We start from the raw sequence: 19,433 nt of genomic DNA, 5'->3' as shown, positions 1-19,433 counted from the left end.
TTCCCTCATTTACAGGTGAAGAAACCGAGACTTCATTGGGTATGTGACTCATCCAGGGTTAAGTATGTAGTATGATTAGGCGCAGAATCCAAATTTTCTGAACCTCATACTGTCCCTTTCTATTATCAAAAGTCCCATAGTAATAGGCTTTTCTCAGTCATTAAAGACTTGCCTTCTTACCTTTGCAAAGGTGAATACGGTCTTAGAGTCCCATGCAAATTCTGTTGAGAATATATAAAATAGGATCTCATAAATCCTTAAAAATGAAAGTGAGACGTTTTCCTGAAGTTCAGGGATAAATGAATATCATCACAGGTTTTGAGTTGTGGTAGGATACAGTGACTTTAGTAGGGAATACAAGGGGCCTTTAATCATTGCCCAGCTCCAGAAGTGCTGGTCACAAGTCTTACCTGCAGTAACCTGTTACTTCTCTATCCCATACCTCGCTTGACTCTTTTTCCTATCTTGTGCCTATTATTGTGATTCATCCTGCCTCCTACTCCCAGGTCACCTGCTAAGGATTAGTCTGCAGAGTCCCAGTATCCCCTCTGGGCTTCCTGGTCTTTTCCATACCTTTTGGGACTCTCTTACTCTCATTTCGAGCAATTACATTTCATCAAAAGTCTACCAGAAATATAAAACAATTAGGACTTATAAGAATTGTAAAGGACATTTTAATAGTTTATTGCAACAGTTAATAAGAAATGAGAGAGAAACTTGAACAACTTTGACTCCCACACTGGAGACTAAGAAAGGAAACAAGAAGAAGGATCTGGGTCACTCAAGTCCATCCTGAGTTCTTTATCCCCTTTTCCTCTCTTGAACTTCTGCTGGGATGGAGCAGTGGTACACGAAGGCATGGGCGAATGTAGCAGCACTGTAAGCACCCAGTTCTTGCACTTGGGTCATTCAGACATTGGAAGTCAAGGGTATTGGCCAGGACAGTGTTTCCCAGAAGTGTGTATGTGTACTGTTGGAGGTATGTGAGATGATGTTAGTGCGTTGTTAGTGAACATTTTATGTATCTTTAAATGTGTTAAAAATATATATTTAGCACATCAAAATTATGGTTTTCCATTTAAAGTAGAGCTAGATAACTTCCTTTAAAAATAAATTTAAGTTTAAAAAGGGAAGAAAGTGGTTCATACAGTGTAACACTGCATGGGTGGGACAGAAACCACAGAGGTGGTACACAAGGATGAAAGTTTGGGAAACACTGTTCTAGGGCTTTAGTGGAAGCTCTGCAGTTGATAACCAGTGTATTTTAAATGGGTGTCTAAAATAAAAACTTTTACACCATTTTATTCTAGATGATTTTTTCCCCTCTGTCACTGTGCTGGTCCGGGGAATGTCTGGAAGACTTGCTTGGGCACAACAGCTTTGCCTTCTACCCAGAGGAGCAAAAGCAAATCAGAAGGTATCCATCAGAAGTTACAGGGAAGTGACTAGGAGTGAGTGTGTGGATACTTGTGTGCGCACATGTGCATGCTATGATTTAAAGGTTTAAAAAGTTCCAACAAAAGCCACAGAAAGAAAGAAAGATTTTTGACCGTAGTCAGGGTCTTAGGGGCTTCACATGAGAATCATCTTAGCAGCCTAGTATTCTAGATTCACTAATTACTCTTTCAGCACACCTTCAAGCCAGGTATCTTTTCAAAAAGCTTTCCTGGTGGTTCTGACATTTACTTACGATTAAGAGCTACCTCTGAACAATTGAATTATTTTTTAAGACAGTGTTAAATAAATATAATAATACTCAGATTCATGCCATATATGAAAAGAATTTGGTTAGACCTTTGATCTCTCTGGCAACAGGACTTGTTTCAAATTATGTATTGCTGTATAATTGGTAATATGCTCTATAATTGTCTTAATATGCTACATAATTTAATGAAACCTTATTGTGGGGTGGCACAGTTTATTTTCTTAATAACATTTGTGTTTTGTGAATAAAATTTACTTATGGGAGAAGTTGGAAAATTCAGATAATAAAGAAGACATTTTAAATCACCTTACTTTCACTCTAGAAGTAGGTAGCCACTGTTACTATTTTAGTGGGTTTCCTTCCAGTTCTTTTCTTCTCCGTACATAACAACACTTAAGTAGATTTTTGAGTCATTTTTATAATGCTATTTTCACTTATCACATTGTAAGTTTTTACTTATGTTACCAAAAATTCTTTAAAGTGTGACTTAATAAAATTTCATCAGCACTTACACCCTGGTGGGTATGGCTCAGTGGATTGAGCACCAGCCTGTGAATCAAAAGGTCACTGGTTTGATTCCCAGTCAAGTGCACATGCTTGGGTTGCAGGCCCCTTCCGGGGCCATGCAAGAGGCAGCCAATCAGTGTTTGTTTCACGCATCAATGTCTCTCTTCCTCTTTTTCTCCCTCCTTTCCCCTCTCTCTAAAAAAATAAATAAATAACATCTTAAAAAATAATTTCACCAGCATTTAAGAGAGACACTCGCAATTAGAGTATGAAGACCTAGGTTTGGTGCTTATACTTTCAGTTAAACCATACTGAGGTTCCAGTTGAGCTCCCTGTCTAGAGATGCCCAGTGGACCTGAACTTGTACTTTATTCTGTGGAATGATTTGAGAGCCCCCGCGGAAGAAGAAAGTTTGAGCCTTAAGCTTTGAGATGCTTTGCCCATTGGCTTTCCCCAGAGTATGGGAGATTCAGGCCTGGGGCAGTAGAGGTCCACAATCCATGTCACAAAATCTATAGTAATTTGATGAACAATCGTACAATATGTAATAGAGTACACTGGTATACAGGCTATTTGCCTTTACTGTTAATGGTAGTATTTATAGATTCTTACTGAGTTTCTGTGTTATGTAGTCCTAGAGAAACATAGGCATCTAAGAGACCAGGGAAATACATGTCATTACAGATGGCACCAAATGTAGTAAATACAGTGTTACTTGTTTTTTTTTTAAACAGCTTTTTGTGCCTGAACCTCGTCCAGTTCCTAAAAATGATGTTGGATTTAAATATACTGTGAAACATCGACCATTTCCTGAAGAGGTGGATAAGATTCCATTTGTGAAAGCAGATCTGAGCATTCCAGATTTGCATGAAATCGTCACTGAAGAAGTAAGATAAATTATTGTCTGCTGTTGTTAAGGGAATAACTGTAAACATTCTTAAACAACTTCCATGATTAAGACACTGTTTTGTTTTGTTTTTAGTGTTATTGGAGGTGATTCATAAGATGACTTGGATATCTGTTATCCAGGAGGTTATATAGTTGGACAAGTACAGATTGTGGCTGATTGAAGGGGACTGGATGGTCTCTTAGGGAGGGGTCGCTGGGTTGCCCGGGCTGGCCCATGATAGGTTTCAGTAGTATGGTGACATGATCAGACTTCCGTGGAGGATATTTGGAGGACGGAGATCAGTTCAGGGACTATTACAACAGTCTAGGCAGGAGAAAGGAAAGACTACCTCACTGATAGTGGAAGTTAAAAATACTGGAATGTATTAAAGAGGTGGATCCAAGCTGTTTTGATTTGTTGAGGGAAGGAAAAGAGCCAGAGAACTCTAGATTTTGAGCTTGACTTATAGAGAAGATATTGGTACCATTTATAGAAATCTGGATGTTAGGAAGAGGACAGATTTGGGAAGACAGGAAAAATTTATTTGGTTTTAGATCTAGATAATTAGATTAAGTAATTTGTATCTTAGGTCAAGGGAGAAGAAATTTAAGTGGGGGATAGGGTATGTCAGGGCATGAGAGAATACAAGGGCTGGAATGGAGGTTGCCTACTTTTCAAGTGCTAGGGAGGTTAGGGAGAAGGAGCACTGAGAAGAAGCCCCTGGATTGTGGCACGAAATTGTAGCTGCCCTTTGAGGATAGGTTGAAAGGAGTATTAAAGGCCAGGGCTGCATACAAGGAGCTGGGGAGTGAATGGTTAATGAGAGGCAGTGAATATAAACTATACTGTCAGTAGTAAAGGGAAGGATGAAGCATGAGGAATAGCCTTGGTAAGAGAAGGCAAGGCTAGTTTTTTTCCTTTTTTTCCTTTTCCTTTCATTCCTTTTTTTCTTTTCTATTCTTCTTTTAATTCAAGGATGGGAGGAATATGAACTTGCTTAGAGGTTGAAAGAAGGAACCAGTGGAGGTCTGTATCTGCTAATACTATAAGATGGGCCAGGGAAATAATAAAGTGTGGAGGCAGTAGGGTCAAGAGTCTGTGTGATTGTGTCTAGAAAAGGGGTACTTCTGGTAAGACAAGAGAGAGAGAGTAGGTAAAGGTTCAGAGACATTCAGAGGTGGAAAGGAGGGAAATTGAAGGAGCTTATGTAAATTTTAATCTTTGTTCTTAGCAATGAACTAGGGAATCAAAGATGGCTCTTAAAATTGCCATGCAGCCCCACTAAGGTTAAGTAGCATCGTTTGTAGTGAAGTTACTTACTCTGCTGACTTGCTTCAAAAGTCCTTAGGATCTGGAGGCTTAAGTGAAATGTTTGAGTGGTGTGGAGATAGGTGGATGGGACTATGGAAAAATAAGCAATAACAAGGCCATTTATATGCTTAGAAAAAGGTATTAAGATGTTACTTTTGGGGGGTTAAGCTTGTTTGGGAAGTAGATGAAGCTGGAAGGGTGGTACTGGCCTGGAAAACTGTGGGAATGGGTACCCAACCTGGATACCTTGCAGTGATGGAAACTGAAGGAATGGGAGAAATGCAGGAAAGGGATTATGATTGGATAAGGAAATTTCAGAATTGTAGCTCTTGAAAGTACAGCATGCCTGAAATACAAAAGTATCCTTATAGATGGCCAGAAGTTATAAGGGTTGACCAGGCTGTAGAAATACAGGGGTAGGGCAAAAGTAGGTTTACAGTTGTGAGTACACGAAACACAGAGGGGTTTTTTTTCATCATTATTATTATGTATTGTTACTGTACTATTTTCCATATGAACAACTGTAAACCCACTTTTGCCCCCGCCTTGTATAAGCCAGGTTGTTAGAAGGATCATTGCTTACCAAAGAGGGTGGAATTTTAAGCTAGCATTGATCAGAAGGAAAGCGAGGAGGTTGGGGGAGGCTCAAAGTATAGTGGAGTAATCCATATGGATACAGACTTCAAACATGAGGGGGTCACTTAGGACAGTGGTCTGGAAGAGAGATGCGAACAACTGCTCTGCCCCCTCTCTTGAGAGGAAGCAGAGACGGAATGGTTTCATTTACGGAGTGGAGATGAAGGAGCAATTCTTACAGCTATAGGCAAGTTTCTTTGGTACTTTTTAAATCTTGAAACATGTTTGCATTGAATTGAAACTTGGTGTTGATCCCTGAAAATTATCTTCATTTATTTTGTTGCTTGTGGCTTTATTTTCATTTTAAAATTAAGAAGGATCCTATTCCTTTTATAATAGTTCCAAAAAATTAAATATTTGGTTTATTTCAGTTAGAAGAGAGACATGAAAAATTAAGGAATGGCATGGCCCAGCAAATTGCTTATGAAATACGCCTTGAACAACAAAGTGAGGAAGCACTGCAGAAGAGAAGTTTTCCTGACCCAGTCACAGACTGTAAGCCCCCACCTCCTGCCCAGGAATTCCAAACAGCACGCCTTTTCCTTTCACACTTTGGATTTTTGTCCTTAGAAGCATTGAAGGTAATTTTCCTAAATTTGTATGAATAAATATATTCATAAGTTAACATTGAGCTGATGATAGTGAAAATATTTTTATGAGAATAGAAGGAATTTTTAAAAAAGAAACGGGCAAGTAAATGAAATTCTGTGGTGCTATGGGTTACATACACTGTATGAGTCCAGGACAGTTTCTCCCGAGTGCTTCCGGAGTTCTGTGAGAGGGGACCGCTCTGGTGATACATCCAGCTCTGAATTTTCTAGGGTAATGGGGGACCCATATCACACATGTAAATGAGATCTACAGAGAATTTTTTAAAAATCTTAAAAATCTTTTCCTACTAAAATTTGTTGCTAAAAGGATGGGCTACAATTGACTCTGCTCTTTCATAGCATTTTTAAAAATGGAACAAGTATTTGTGAGCCATTTCTTATGTTTTGCATTTTCTAAGATCAGACTGTCTAGATTTATGCCTAGCTAAACCTACTTGCTAACTGCGTGATCTTGGGCAAGTTGCCTGACTTTTCTAAGTTCCTCATCTGCAAACTGGGCTGGCGGAAGTATCCATCTCATTGTGGTTATGTTAAGATGCTTCATGTAGTAGTTAGCACAAAGTAAACCATCCTGAGGTAAATATTGTCATAATTCTTAATTCTGGTATCCTTAAACCAATTTTTTAAGGGAAGTGATGCTATCCTATTTTATAGATGTGGAAACAGAGGCTCAGACTGTGAGCTAGCTTGCCTGTGGTGCATTTGGGTTTTGCTCCCAGGCCTCTTTGTTTTGGAAAGCACAATTGAATGTTGCCAAGCAAGAAGTTGCTTATTGCACAACTTGACCCCTTCCCTTACTCCCTGGCAGCTACTTGGTTAAAGGCCACTTAACTTTTTAGGAAACCAGGGGGAACTTTGTGTCTGATTTTGGGTTTCAGCATGTAGATGGAAAATATTTTATGTTGTAGAGAAGCGAGTTGTTGATGGGGAGTATGAACATGGAAACTTTTAAAGTGCAGAAGAAAAGAGGAAATGATGAGAAATACAGTGGCAAATATGGAAGGCAAGGAGCAAAAAGATACAAGCTACAAATGATTAGTTATATTCCTCATGAAGAAAATTAAAGAGTCAAATAACAATAAAGGTACTACTAGGAGAAAATTATTACGTCCTGTGGACTGAAAGGAGACAAGACGAGTCCTAATAACACTGTCCCTGAGATTGTAATTATCCATTCGTGTTACCTATTTTAGTTAAAATTTTTAAGTTTTCAAGAAAATAATTTTCATACTTTGGCATCTATGTCAGAACATAGAAAGAAATCAGAAAGTTAACTGGTTTATTTTATGAACCTCAGCATATTTCTTATCACTTAAACCTGATAGCACATGCATACAGAAAAGCTGTACACCAGTCCTTCTTAGGAATACATTGTACAAATATATGTACAGGTACTAAGGAGAATGCTCGTAAAACTGAATTCAGTAGCATGTTAAGCAAATTACCTTCCACAACCAAGCAAGTTTTTTAATAGGAACTCAAGGAGTGTTAGTTATTGGGAAATATTAGTAAACCCATTAAAAAATTAATTTGCTTGTGTTAGTAGATCAGTCAGTGAAACAATAAGTCAGTGATGTAGACTTCTCTAAGTAGTAGTAGCCCGTGAGAAACTGGAAGAGTAGCCTTGATAAAATCAGGCAAAGGATATTGACCTCGACCACTGTAGGTATCATTTGATTCATTCACTTTGGATGGCTATTGTTGTATTGGTTATTGTCATTTTTTTATCTGACAATCTAAGGGAAAAGAGGTCAGTGCCTCTGACTAAGCAGTCAGGTGTTGCATGTTTTAAGAATTCTTGAGGCACACCAGTTGAAAATCGCTGACTTAACAGAAAGACATCTTGGTTGCTTTTAAGTTTTGGCAATTGTAAATAAAGCTGCTATAAACATATGTGTTTAAGTTTTTGTTAGACATAGTTTATCATTTGGATAAATAAATGCCAAGGTGTGCGATTGCTATATTGTATGGTAAGACTGTGTTTAGCTTTGCAAGAAACTGCCAAACTGTCTTCCAAAGTTGCTGTACCATTTTGCGTTTCCACTAGCAATGAATGAGAAAAAATGTATTAAAAATGTTTCTAGAAAGCATGATATATTATAGAGAAAATAGGATCCAAAATTAAATACACAGCATGATCTCAATTGTCTTTTAAAAAAATGGAAATAAAAGAACTGGAAGCAGGTACACAAGAAATGTTAAATCATTTCTTAAGATTATGGTTGTGCTTATTCCTGCTTGTTTGTAAGTTTATAATTAATATTTATTAAACGATGAACAAGTATTGTTTTTATAATTAGAGTAGTGAAAAGAGGAAGTAATTTTTCCTTTCTTCCTTTGGTGGTAGGAACCTGCAAATAGCCGCCTACCTCCTCACCTTATTGCACTTGACTCCACAATACCTGGATTTTTTGATGACATTGGGTATCTGGATCTCTTGCCATGTCGCCCTTTTGACACAGTTTTTATTTTCTATATGAAACCAGGCCAGAAAACAAACCAGGAGGTAAGATTTCTGAATTTGGGGGGTAATTTTTATGCTTTTAAATATAAACAATTTTATATGGCTTGTGTTTATCCATGGTAGATGAGTTATACTTGATACTTAAAGCCTCGTGAACCAGTTCAGAAACCAAGTTAATGAAAACCACGATGCTTGGAGTCTCAAGCCTTGACTCTCAATGAACTGATTTATAGTAGAGCTATAGCATGTTTTTCTTCTCAAGGAATTCAGATTCATAGGACAAACTAGCCACAAAAAGCTAAAGCTAGGCCTGATTGCTTAAGAAGAGTAAAGCAACAGATATTTACTGAACATTCTTCCCTGTGACTCAATATACCAGGGTATAGATGTGATTAACAATCCTTTCTCATAAGGAGCTCATCTTCCAGGTAATTTCACAAGCAAATAATTTTATTGGAGGCATGCATAGTTTGCAGTGGGGAAATAATATCTAAAAATAGGGGACAAAAATAAGACTAAGTAAAACACAGTTGTATATGTGTAACCAAGTGACTAGGAGAAGCATGGAGAAAACTATAAGATAGGTGAGAATGGAAAATAGAGCAAATGGCAGGCAGGAGCCTTAAAGTGTCTGTTTGAAATGAATAGTAGAAACATGGAATAGGCAGGTAGTTACCAGCTGTGACCAGGAAGGGGCCAAAGGAAGGTGTGTGAAATACAGCATGCAGAGTGCAGGGCACTGTGACTGTATGGCCTTGGAATTTTAGTGTAATCATTGTAAGACCATAAGCTAACCAAATTGAGCACACCTTAAGAAATTTATACAGGTTAACAAAATGTTTATACTAGAAGCACTGTTTCAAATTCTTGGTGACCTACTAGAAAATGAGATTGATTTATGAGAAAGTTCTTCATTTCATGTAATTGATTCTATAAGTATTAAGTGTCTGCTCTCAGTTAAGTGCCAGGGTTACAGGCATGAACAAGCTCTACATGATTTCTGTTCTCCCAGAACTACTGTTCAGAGGGAAAGACAGATGATTAAATAAACTATCATAGCAAAGTGTGCTAATAGGAGGATGTTACAGGTTGCCATAACAGGAAAACCTAGGCTGCTTTTAAGAAGCTGTCTTTAGAGAAAAAGACATTTAAGCTGGTATTTGAAGTATGCATTGACAATGGGTAAAAAGTAGATGCAGGTTACTGATAAGTAATAGCATATGTAAAGGCTCCAGAGGTAAGAGAGAATTCAGTCGTCACAAAATGCTTTGAGGGTTCAACGTGCTTGGGTCTTGGGAGAATGTGGACTGCGGGTAGCCAGGGATGAGACTGGTGGACTCAGGTTTTTTGGGAGAACCTCAGGAGAATTGGATTAATTGCAGGGGTTGGGGTTCTGTTATGAAAGAAGTCTAATGCATAATTTATGGGAATAATAGGGCTATTTTTTCCTGATACTTGTAAAAGAAGACACAAACCCTTAAGGTAACTCTTAAACTGTTTTAGTTTGCTTAGCTGTCTAGCCACTGAGCATGACTAGGAAACATTGAAGATTCTCTGAAGCCTCTTTTGTAATGCCTGAAACCTGCCTTCCCTAGCCATAGGGTAGGTTTAGATTAATTTCCAGCTGCCAGAGAGTGGCCTTCAAGTTTAATTTGATTCACTTACTGCATCTTGACTAAATTTTCAGAAATCATTTATTTAAAAGTTTTACTTATGAATACAAATTTTAATTGGAAGAAAACTGGCTATCAAATCTGTTTCCTGGTACTTGTAAGAATATGAAGGGATATGGGTAAACTAAGTATACTTCTAAGAAAAGTGTTTAGCGCTGGCTGGTGTAGCTCAGTGGATTGAGCACGGGCCTGTGAACCAAAGAGTCGCTGGTTCGCTTCCAGGTCAAGGCACATGCCTGGGTTGCAGGCCAGGTCCCCAGTTTGGGGTGCTCGAGAGGCAACCACACATTGGTGTTTCTCTCCTTCTCTTTATCCTTCCCTCTCCCTCTCTCTAAAAATAAATAAATAAGATCTTTTTTAAAAAAAGAAAGAAAGTGTTTAAGAGATGATGTGTTTGACAGATGATGGGCTGGCAGTGATGCCCAGTGGATTGAGAAGTAATAGATGTTAACATCTCATACTTTGATTTTTACCAGGCCTCCTGATGACCTTGACATAACTAAGCATTCTTTGAACTACATCAGTGATATGTGGACTGGCCTCATCCGTCTTTGTGGGGGTGGGGAGCTACTGAAAATAGTGATTCTGGGATCCTGTCCCTGCTCATTCTGAATTGGAAAGTCTGGAGTGGGCTTAGAAAGTGTTAGGTTTAATGTTAGGAATATCATTTCCCCCTCCCTGTTTAATTTGTAGAGGATGCCACACCTTTCTTTGTCATAGGGTTTTCATCAGCAATGCTATAGCTATTTTGGGCAAGATAATTTTTTGTTAAGGGAACTGTCCTGTAAATAGGACATTTAGCAGCATTTGAAATAACAAAAATGTCTCTAGACATTGCCAAGTGGCTCCTGGAGGACAAACTTACTTCTGTGAGTACCACTGTCTTAGAACAAGGAGCTTTTCTTTTGAGGGGCTGTAAAAAGCACAGGTATTATATTTAGTACTTACTGAAGAGGGGAGAACCTTCTGGTCGGTCCTTCATTTTTTTTCTGGAATGACTGCATTCTCTTCTTTGGACTTAGGGAAACATGTTTTTATGCTCATTATTATACCTAATCTTCATTGAGTTTTTCATAGGTTTGTATTTCCAATAGCATTTGTCAAGGTTGGTAATTAAATAACCACATACCTAGATAATGTTTTTCTACTCACCAGACAGTAACCTCTATGAAGGCAGGGACATCGTGTTTTGTTTACTTTTAGTAAACATGTCTGGTTTAATAATTGTTTTGCTAGGGAGGGAGCTATTACTTGCATTATCTCATTTAATCTTCACAGTCATCATTATTTCCACTGTATAGATGAAGAAACTGAAACAGTGGGGTTAAGAAGTTTGCCTAGGTGCAGCAAGGATTTGAACTCAAATCCAACTTGAAAGCATGCATTTTTAACTGCAGCAATATGTTGCCAAGTTTATCCTTAGCTTAGGATTTGTGAGATATCTCAAAGGTAACCAATTTTTATGAAGATTTATTTTGATATGCTTTTGTTTCTTTTACTGTAGCTGATGATTGGTATATATTTCAGATTTTAAAGAATGTGGAGTCTTCCAGAAATGTTCAGCCACATTTCCTAGAATTTTTGCTCTCCCTTGGCTGGTCAGTAGATGTGGGCAGACATCCTGGTTGGACTGGACACGTTTCCACCAGTTGGTCTATTAACAGCTGTGACGACGGTGAAGGAACTGAACAAGGTAACACTCACAACGGTCATTTGTCGTCTTCTTGTTTTGTTACTCTTGAAGCCCCCTTTGCTATGAGTTTGTAGTCTTATTTAAAAAAATTAACAAATAGAGGTATATAAAGGAAAGCCTCCTTCCCCTAATCGTAGTTCTCATAGGAGGTCACTTTATAATAGTTTGTATATTTTTCTAGACATTTTTTGTGTTTATGGGAAAAAGTTATAAATAAATAAATAAGCACATGTCATATATAAATATATTTAATATAAAATTGATGCCTTAATTATCACAAAGGTAATATGTTCCTTTTATAGTGTGAATAAACAAATTTCATTTTCTATAATAATATTGTAATAAATTTAGTTTATTCAAACAATACAGTTTCCTAATAAGTTCTTCTTTGTCTAATAAACAGTACAGTTTTCTATTAACAGGTATGTTTTATAGACTTTGTGGCTATCGTTAAAAATTACCTTCTAGGGATATTATATAAAAACCTTTGTCGTAAACAGCTGACTGTCTCCGAGAGATTCAGGCTCATCTCTACAAATCCTGAGGAGCTGTAATGAGAATAGCAACTACCAGAGCAAGTTTAAATTTACACTTGAGGCCTTTGCCCCACCTGGCTGATGCTCTTTGCTCTATGGTTCCTGCAGTCACTGGAAAGTTGAGGTTATCTCTTTGCCGTGGGTAATGCTTGTGTCCAATGCTTTGAATTGTCCATTCCTCTTCAACATAAATATACTTTTTCAAGGTCTCCCATTATATACCATTGTGACTTGTGACCTGCAGTTTTTCTTCCTAATTTCAACCAAATTTGAATTAAATTATTTGGGGACATACTGTAATTTTAATTTTCTCATATTCCTTAATATGTGCTTGAGTATATTTATAGACTAAATTCCCACAAGTAGAATTGATAAAGGATATGCACATTTTTCGATTTGATAAATATATCAGTTGGATGGCTATGGTTGCAAGTAACAGAAAACCTGACCCACGCTGGCTTAGATTTAAATGGTCATTTATTGCCTCATGTAACAGATTAGTGTACATTTTTATTGTCACTTGATCAGCACTCTTGTTCTATAATATTTCTCTTCAATTTTCATTTATCTCAGCCCACCATGCGTTGGTTTCGTCTGCAGCCTGGTTTCTCTCCTAGTGCAGGAAGGCAGTTCCAGGCTTTACATTCACGTGCCACACGAGCCTGAAGGGGAGAGATTAGCGGGGTTCTAGAACTTCTCTACTCCCAAATCCTGAGATGCTCAGTGATTGGACAGCCCCAGCCTGTTGCTGTGGCAGGAGAGCTGGAATGGCCCTGATAGAGAGCTATAGACCAGGCAGAGCTGGTGTGACGAGTCAGTCCTAACCACAGTTCACACCTCCTAACACAGAGTAGGGAGAGTGGAGTGGATATTGGGGCAGTAGATACAGAATGCCTTCCAGTCTAAAACAGGAGTCAGCAAACCATCGGCCGTGCCTGTTTTTGTCAAGTTTTATTAGAACTTTAAGTAACTTACAAAACACTTATTTATGTATTATCTAAGCTACAATGGCAAACTTGAGTAGTCATGGCAGAGACCACATGAGCTGCAATTACTCTGTGATCCTTTACCGAAGTAGTTTGGTACAGTTTGTTCTAAATTTCTTGTTTGTCACGTTCTCACCAGCATTAAGTATCTTTCAGTTTGTTTGGTGAGAACCTTTATATTTTTAATTATGGTTGAGTTTTAGCATCTTTCAGCATGTTTTTCTTTCTTTCCTGAGGACTACTTGTTCATTTTTTCTTCCCAACTTATTGTCAGATTGTTGGTCTTTTGTGTACTGTTATCCAGTACTAGCAGGACATTGTGTTCATTTTAATTGAAAACTACACTGATTCTTGGGAATGTTACTTTTGTTAACTCAGTCTTGCAGGCTTAAGCAGATGCTATTACTAAAAGCACCTGTACATTTTACACTATATGCCCCATTGGGGAAGGGAAGCAGAAGCAGAGCTGAGGCGCAGCAGAGAGAGACCAGGGACAGAAATGCTTTGAAAGCGAGAGTACACACACGCACGCGTGCACACACATGCCCCAGCTCTCTTCAGAGGGACCATGGGAATCTTGTTTCTTTTGGTTATGACCTTTTCCAAAGAGACTGTTTCCTTAATCTGCCCCATACAGGTGAACCAAAGGCCCTGCTGATCGGAAGTGGTCTGACTTAGAGAAGTTTCAGAAACTATGAAATTAAGATTTTATGATTTACAGTTAGTGTAAAGATATTTAATGAACATTTATAATTTATTCTTTTTACACACTAATTGGTTCTTGTTGGAAATATGAGGTCTGTCCGGAAGGTATCCAGCCATATACTATGAAAAACACATATTATTGAAGAAGATACAAGGAACATTGTACATAGGACAATGATGCCTCAGTCCTCTTCAAAGTAGGCGCCTTGGGGCCTCATACAGTTCCCCCGGTTGCCATCAGCTGCCCCGTGCTATTTTCCTGTATCTCATCAATGGCCTGAAATTTGTTCCCTTTCAAAGGTGTTTTGGGGAAAGCTAGAAGTCACAGGGTACCTAATCTGGGCTGTAGAGGGGCTGAGTCACCCGGATGATTTGATGTTTCATAAAAAATCTCTGCACAAAAGAGATTTGGTGCATGAGCTGGTGCATAGTTGTTACGAAGCTGCAGTCACCAGTTACCCATAGCTGTGGCCTTCTGGATCACCCAAATAGTTTCCATGGAGGAATGTTCAAACTTCGTGAAAAATTTGATGCAGGTTCGTGGCTGTGTTTGCCCAGTCACTTTGAATGTGACAGCCACACAATACACATGCTCACTCAATGGCATCTCCCGCCCCCACTGACAAGTACAGTGAAGTTGTCGTTGTTCACACATTTGCATTCCAGTCCACTCTCCTTGGCTGCCAGGTTACATCGATGTCACACAAACTATTCCCGTTACATTAACAATGGCAGGGCTTTTTCTGGACAGACCTCGTGTACCTTCTGTTTGTTACTACTTTATAAATAACCAATTCAAATTTCATGAAGCAGGATGATATTGTTTTTTTCCACTTTTGGAGCAGTAACACACTGTTTCTCATTCCTAGATGAAGTGATTTCCTCTGAAGATGTTGGAGCTAGTATTTTCAATGGACAGAAGAAGGTGCTGTATTATGCTGATGCTCTTACGGAAATAGCTTTTGTGGTTCCTTCTCCTGTGGAGTCCTTAAGTAAGAGCATTTTTTGTGGTGCTGTTTTAGGATCAATTTTTGTATTTACTGGTTTGTGCAGTGTTATTGCATTAGGGGAGTTTCTGAGGTAATCTAAGGCATTCTTCTGTTTCTAAGGCATGATAGCTTTTATTATTTTATTATTATTGTTGTAATCCTCATTCGAGGATATATTTATAGATTTGAGAGAGGAAAAGAAAGAGAGAAACATCGATAAGTTGCCTCCCGCATGTGCCCTGGCCAGGGATCGAACCCACAACCTAGGTATGTACCCTGACCAGAAATTGAACCTGCAGCCTTTCGGTGTACAGGGTGACACTCCAACCACCTGAGCCACCTGGCCAGGGCAAATATGATAGCTTTTATATTATACAAAGGTACAGGAAGTTAGCTCCTCTTTCTAAGAAAAGTAAGACAAGCAGACTGACCCTCTAATACTAATCTTCAAATTGTGAAGGAGACCCACTTCAACCCATAGTTTGTCTTTCTTTAATGTAATTATTACCAGTACATAGAAGCCCTGTTTATTCATTTCACTAATTATGAGTGAGCCCCACCTGCTTCCCTACTTCCTGTGAGAGCCTTTATAGGGATCCATAGGGTCTTACAACTGGAAGGCTCTCATGAAGGCTGCAGATGGAAGCAGGAGAAACTTCAGCAGCCTAGAAAAGATGGTGATGATCTAGCCTGTTCTTCATAAGGATCAGGAGTGATTGTTACTTTTCAGTCAGAACTCATTCTTACTTCTAGAACCTTTGCTTCTTGCAAATTAAGCCCATGTCTTTGTGACTGACCGAGCAATAGGTGGAAAACTTCACTTTCTTCATTGAGACCATCTGTACGATGGAATGCTACTACCCATCATGTATTTACTGCCTCATCTCCAAGCTAATGACTTTTCACGGGTCCTGCCATGCAGCCTTCTAACCTTTGTACTTGGGCCCATGATTTCCCTGTCTCATACTGCGGGGCCAGTTGTATCTCTGGCAATAGTGGCCTTCCATGGTCTAGGTCAGTATCTTAGCAGCTCTTTGCCTTTGTGTTAAGGCTGTGATCTACCACCTAGTTGCAGAAGCCAGGCCCCATCTGTCCTCTGTGGGCTGAGTCCCTGCCTGGTGTATCTGGCCCAGCCTGTTTGCACCACCCCAGTTATCCCACAGCTAGAGCCATGCCCTTGCACTATAGTTCCTACAAGTGAGTCTTCATCTCCTCTCATGAAAGAGACCCTGTGCCAGCTGTGCCCCTGCTCCAGATCCACCTCCTTCTGTTTCTTGAGAGTTACCTGTTTTTGTTTTTATAATGCCCTGTGTGTTTGTCTCCAACCCCATCACTCCTTAATCACAGAAACTGTGTGGTCTGTAGCTTTTGGATGCCTCAGTGTTGCTTGGCCCCATGCTACATGTTGAATATACAACCAAAATTATTCAGAGAATAATGGAATGCTTTTATTATATTCTATCTCTGAAAAGTCAAATGTTTTCAAATCTTAACCTCATTTATCCTATAGGGCAGGAGCCGGCAAACTATAGCACACAGTCTGAATTCAGAACAAGAAGATCAGTTTTTACCTTTTTAAAGGATTGTAATTAAAATATAAAGAAGACTGTGCAATAGAGGCCTGTATAGCCAGCAAAGCCTAAAATACTTATTACTTAATTCTATATGGAAAAAGTTTGCCAACCCATGCTATAGAAGTAATACTTTGCTTAAGTGACTCAGGTTAGACTATTAGCCTAATCAGTTTACACACTATTGCTCCAAACAAGTAGAAGGTATTATAATTATTTTTTTTCTTTATCCCATAGCTGATTCATTGGAAAGTAACATCTCGGATCAAGATAGTGATTTAAATATGGATCTTATGCCAGGAATTCTGAAACAGCCATCCCTGACACTTGAGCTTTTCCCTAATCACACAGACAATCTTAATTCCTCACAGAGGGTAAGTCATTTTGTTGATACATCTCCAAAAATTTATAGTGGGGATAATTATAGAATCATGCCTGCAAAGCTTGTAACTTTAACCCAGAGAGTAATTATAACTGTACTGATTCATTAGTGTCTTCATTTATTAAAAGAAATTCTCACTGTTTTCTTTTTTCAGCTTGCAACAAATACTTCATTCTAAGACTCTAAGACAGCCTTTGTTGTTTTCCTTGATTTAGCCATTCTGCTACCACGCTTGGTTCTCTCACCCATTTCTTTGCAAGCCTGGGCTTTTATTTGGTCCCAGAGATATCCACTAAAGCTACAGTAGTAGCTCTACGTTTCACATCTTTAATCATGCCACATTCAACCTAAACAAGTCTGGCTGTATACAAGTGGTAGCAATTTGGAGAACAGTCCAGTGCATGAATGAATGAACACACTGAGTGAGGCACACAGCAGCTACTACAAGAAGAGAGCATTTAACTTTTATATTACTTTTTCCCCATATTAGTGGATGTTACGTCTTTTTCTGTGTTTTCTCCTCATGTTACCTCTTAACCCTTATTGGAAAGTGACTAAGTGATAGCAAGAGTGTAGGACCAGTTCATAAGTATAAGAAGATTGATTTAAAATAAATAAAAATGGCAAAAGGAGTATAAACTTGGCTGAGGCCCTTCTTCCATTATAAGGATTTTAATTTGGTTCCTTCCACAGTGAAAATTATTTCTAACAGAAGCATAGGCTTAAAGTATATGGGAGAGGTTTTCAACCTTAAAATTGATTTGGGCAAAAAAGTTAAGGTGTATAGGACTCTTTGAAGTAGACTGATTTTGAAAATCAGGAGTTGCTGTATTTAAAAAGTTTCGCAGAATATAGTTGGGAGATGAGTAAACCTGTGTGGGATGGTGATGCAGGATTTTAGGCACATCTGAGTACTTGCACTTATTTTCTGAATGCCCGCACAGTTATTCCTGAAAATCCAAGGAATGACAACTCTTAAAGCACATTGTTTTTATTAATCATATACTTTGCAGACAATTAACAAATTAAAAAAAGAAAGATTGTTATCTCAATAGATGTAAAAAAGCAGTTTAGCAGGGTTGCAGAAAAAATGTATTAGGCGGCATGCTAAGATGACCCGCAGTGAGTCTTGCTCTTACATAATATCATCCCCTTGCAGGGGTGAAACTTGTAAGTATGATGAGGTAGGCTGTGACTATGTTACATTTTATGGCAAAAGGGGTTGGTGGGTGTAATTAAGGTTACTTCAAGTTAATCGAAAGGGGGGATAATCCAGGTAAGCCTGACCTAACCACAGGGGCCTGTTAAATCTAGGGCTGGAAGTGAGATGGGGGAAGTCAGAGATTCAAAACTGATTGGGATCCGTGGTACTAAGCAAACAGTCTCTGAGTGTGGCTGGATCTCGATCACTAGTGCGGGGAAAATCTCTTGGTCAGTCGTTTTCTGTGAATGTCTTAGCAAAAACAGGAATTTAGGGGAATTGCCACAGTCTCTGGTCTAAGACATCTGTTTAAGACAGGTATATTTTTATGTTTACAAACATAGTTATTTTTAAAATTCATCCTCGGTGTGGGATTTCCCCTTCTGACACATAACTTTGGGCTTTAGCGTACACTCGGCTCTGATGCATGTCCTGAAAGCGATGGGGCTCAGAGTGCCAGTTTTGCTAAAGGGGGACTCGCAGTCCTCCTAGCCTTTCAGAGGGACTCAGTGCTGATTGGGCGGTCAGGAAAGCCAGAGCAAACTGTGTGGTTGTGAAGACCTAAGCAACGTTTTTTCTCCTTTCTGCAGACAAGAAAAAGGAATTTGGGGCATGAGGAGGTTCTATTGCAGTTGGTCTGAGAACTAGGAATAGCTTGCTGATGGGACATTCAAGAGAAAAGGATATGCGGGCAAATTATGATGTTGCCATGAAGAGGAAAGCATACTGCTTTCTGGCCATACAGAGAAACACGGATGATTTTAAGTGCTCATTAAGAAATTGCCTGCAAATTTTATTTTTATTATAATTCTAATTGATAATTATAATTGTTCAATGATTAATTGTCAATTACAGTATACCTTATTTCCTTTGAGGTTGTTCAGCCTTCATTTCCTTGTTCTAGGCTGAGACTTGAGAAGGAGAGGAGCCAAAGAACAGCTTGTTTGGAAATGTCTCTCACGCTTTTTGCCTAAATGGTTTCCTATGACCTGGTCCTTATGTCCCTGTGCAGCTTGATGACTGCATGGTTATAGATTTATTAAACCTGTTGTTTTGTTTTATTTTTGTTTTCTCCTCTTCTGCTTTTCTCCGGTTCATATAGCTCAGTCCCAGTTCCAGAACGAAGAAACTGCCTCAGGGCCGCCCCGTGCCTCCTCTTGGACCTGAGACAAGAGTTTCTGTAGTCTGGGTGGAACGCTATGATGACATAGGTACTATATGATAAGGACTTTGTCTGTAAATAAAAGTATAATAGAATGGCAGTGACTTACTAAATGTGTATGGGAAGCGGCAGCATAGGTGTGGTGTGGCAGCCGAGAGCTGTGACTGGAGATCAGCGGGCCTGGGTCTACATCCCAGCCCCACCACTCAGTTTCCTTAAGCCTTAGGTTGTTCACCTGTTAAGTGGAGACACTCATGGCACTTAGTTCATAGTTGAGACGATTTTATGAGACCAGTGGATGATATAAAGTCTAGCTATGCTTGGTATGATAGTTAATGGTTTGTTGCCAGTTGATCCTGCTCACTGCAGGACCTTGGAGAAGGGGGAGTAACTTTCCTCACCTTCTTCCAAG

The 19,433-nt window shown here is 38.9% G+C and overlaps 1 protein-coding gene across 5 annotated transcripts in view; it reads left to right on the top strand.

Annotated features, from left to right (window-relative positions):
• RALGAPB (Ral GTPase activating protein non-catalytic subunit beta) overlaps positions 1-19,433 on the top strand; it is an 85,890-nt gene that overhangs the window by 58,873 nt on the left and 7,584 nt on the right. For all 5 annotated transcript variants that reach the window (XM_045832637.1, XM_045832636.1, XM_045832635.1 and 2 more), the window contains 8 exons: positions 1,311-1,417; positions 2,947-3,099; positions 5,420-5,629; positions 8,007-8,165; positions 11,324-11,489; positions 14,586-14,708; positions 16,514-16,650; positions 18,962-19,070. In XM_045832637.1, coding sequence (XP_045688593.1) covers positions 1,311-1,417; positions 2,947-3,099; positions 5,420-5,629; positions 8,007-8,165; positions 11,324-11,489; positions 14,586-14,708; positions 16,514-16,650; positions 18,962-19,070 — 1,164 coding nt within the window. The remainder of the gene's footprint in view (positions 1-1,310; positions 1,418-2,946; positions 3,100-5,419; positions 5,630-8,006; positions 8,166-11,323; positions 11,490-14,585; positions 14,709-16,513; positions 16,651-18,961; positions 19,071-19,433) is intronic.

The sequence above is a fragment of the Phyllostomus hastatus genome, unplaced genomic scaffold (assembly GCF_019186645.2).
Source record: "Phyllostomus hastatus isolate PE091 unplaced genomic scaffold, TTU_PhHast_1.1 phas_contig_17, whole genome shotgun sequence".
NCBI lineage: Eukaryota > Metazoa > Chordata > Mammalia > Chiroptera > Phyllostomidae > Phyllostomus > Phyllostomus hastatus.
This window is presented reverse-complemented; position numbering and strand designations above follow the sequence as displayed.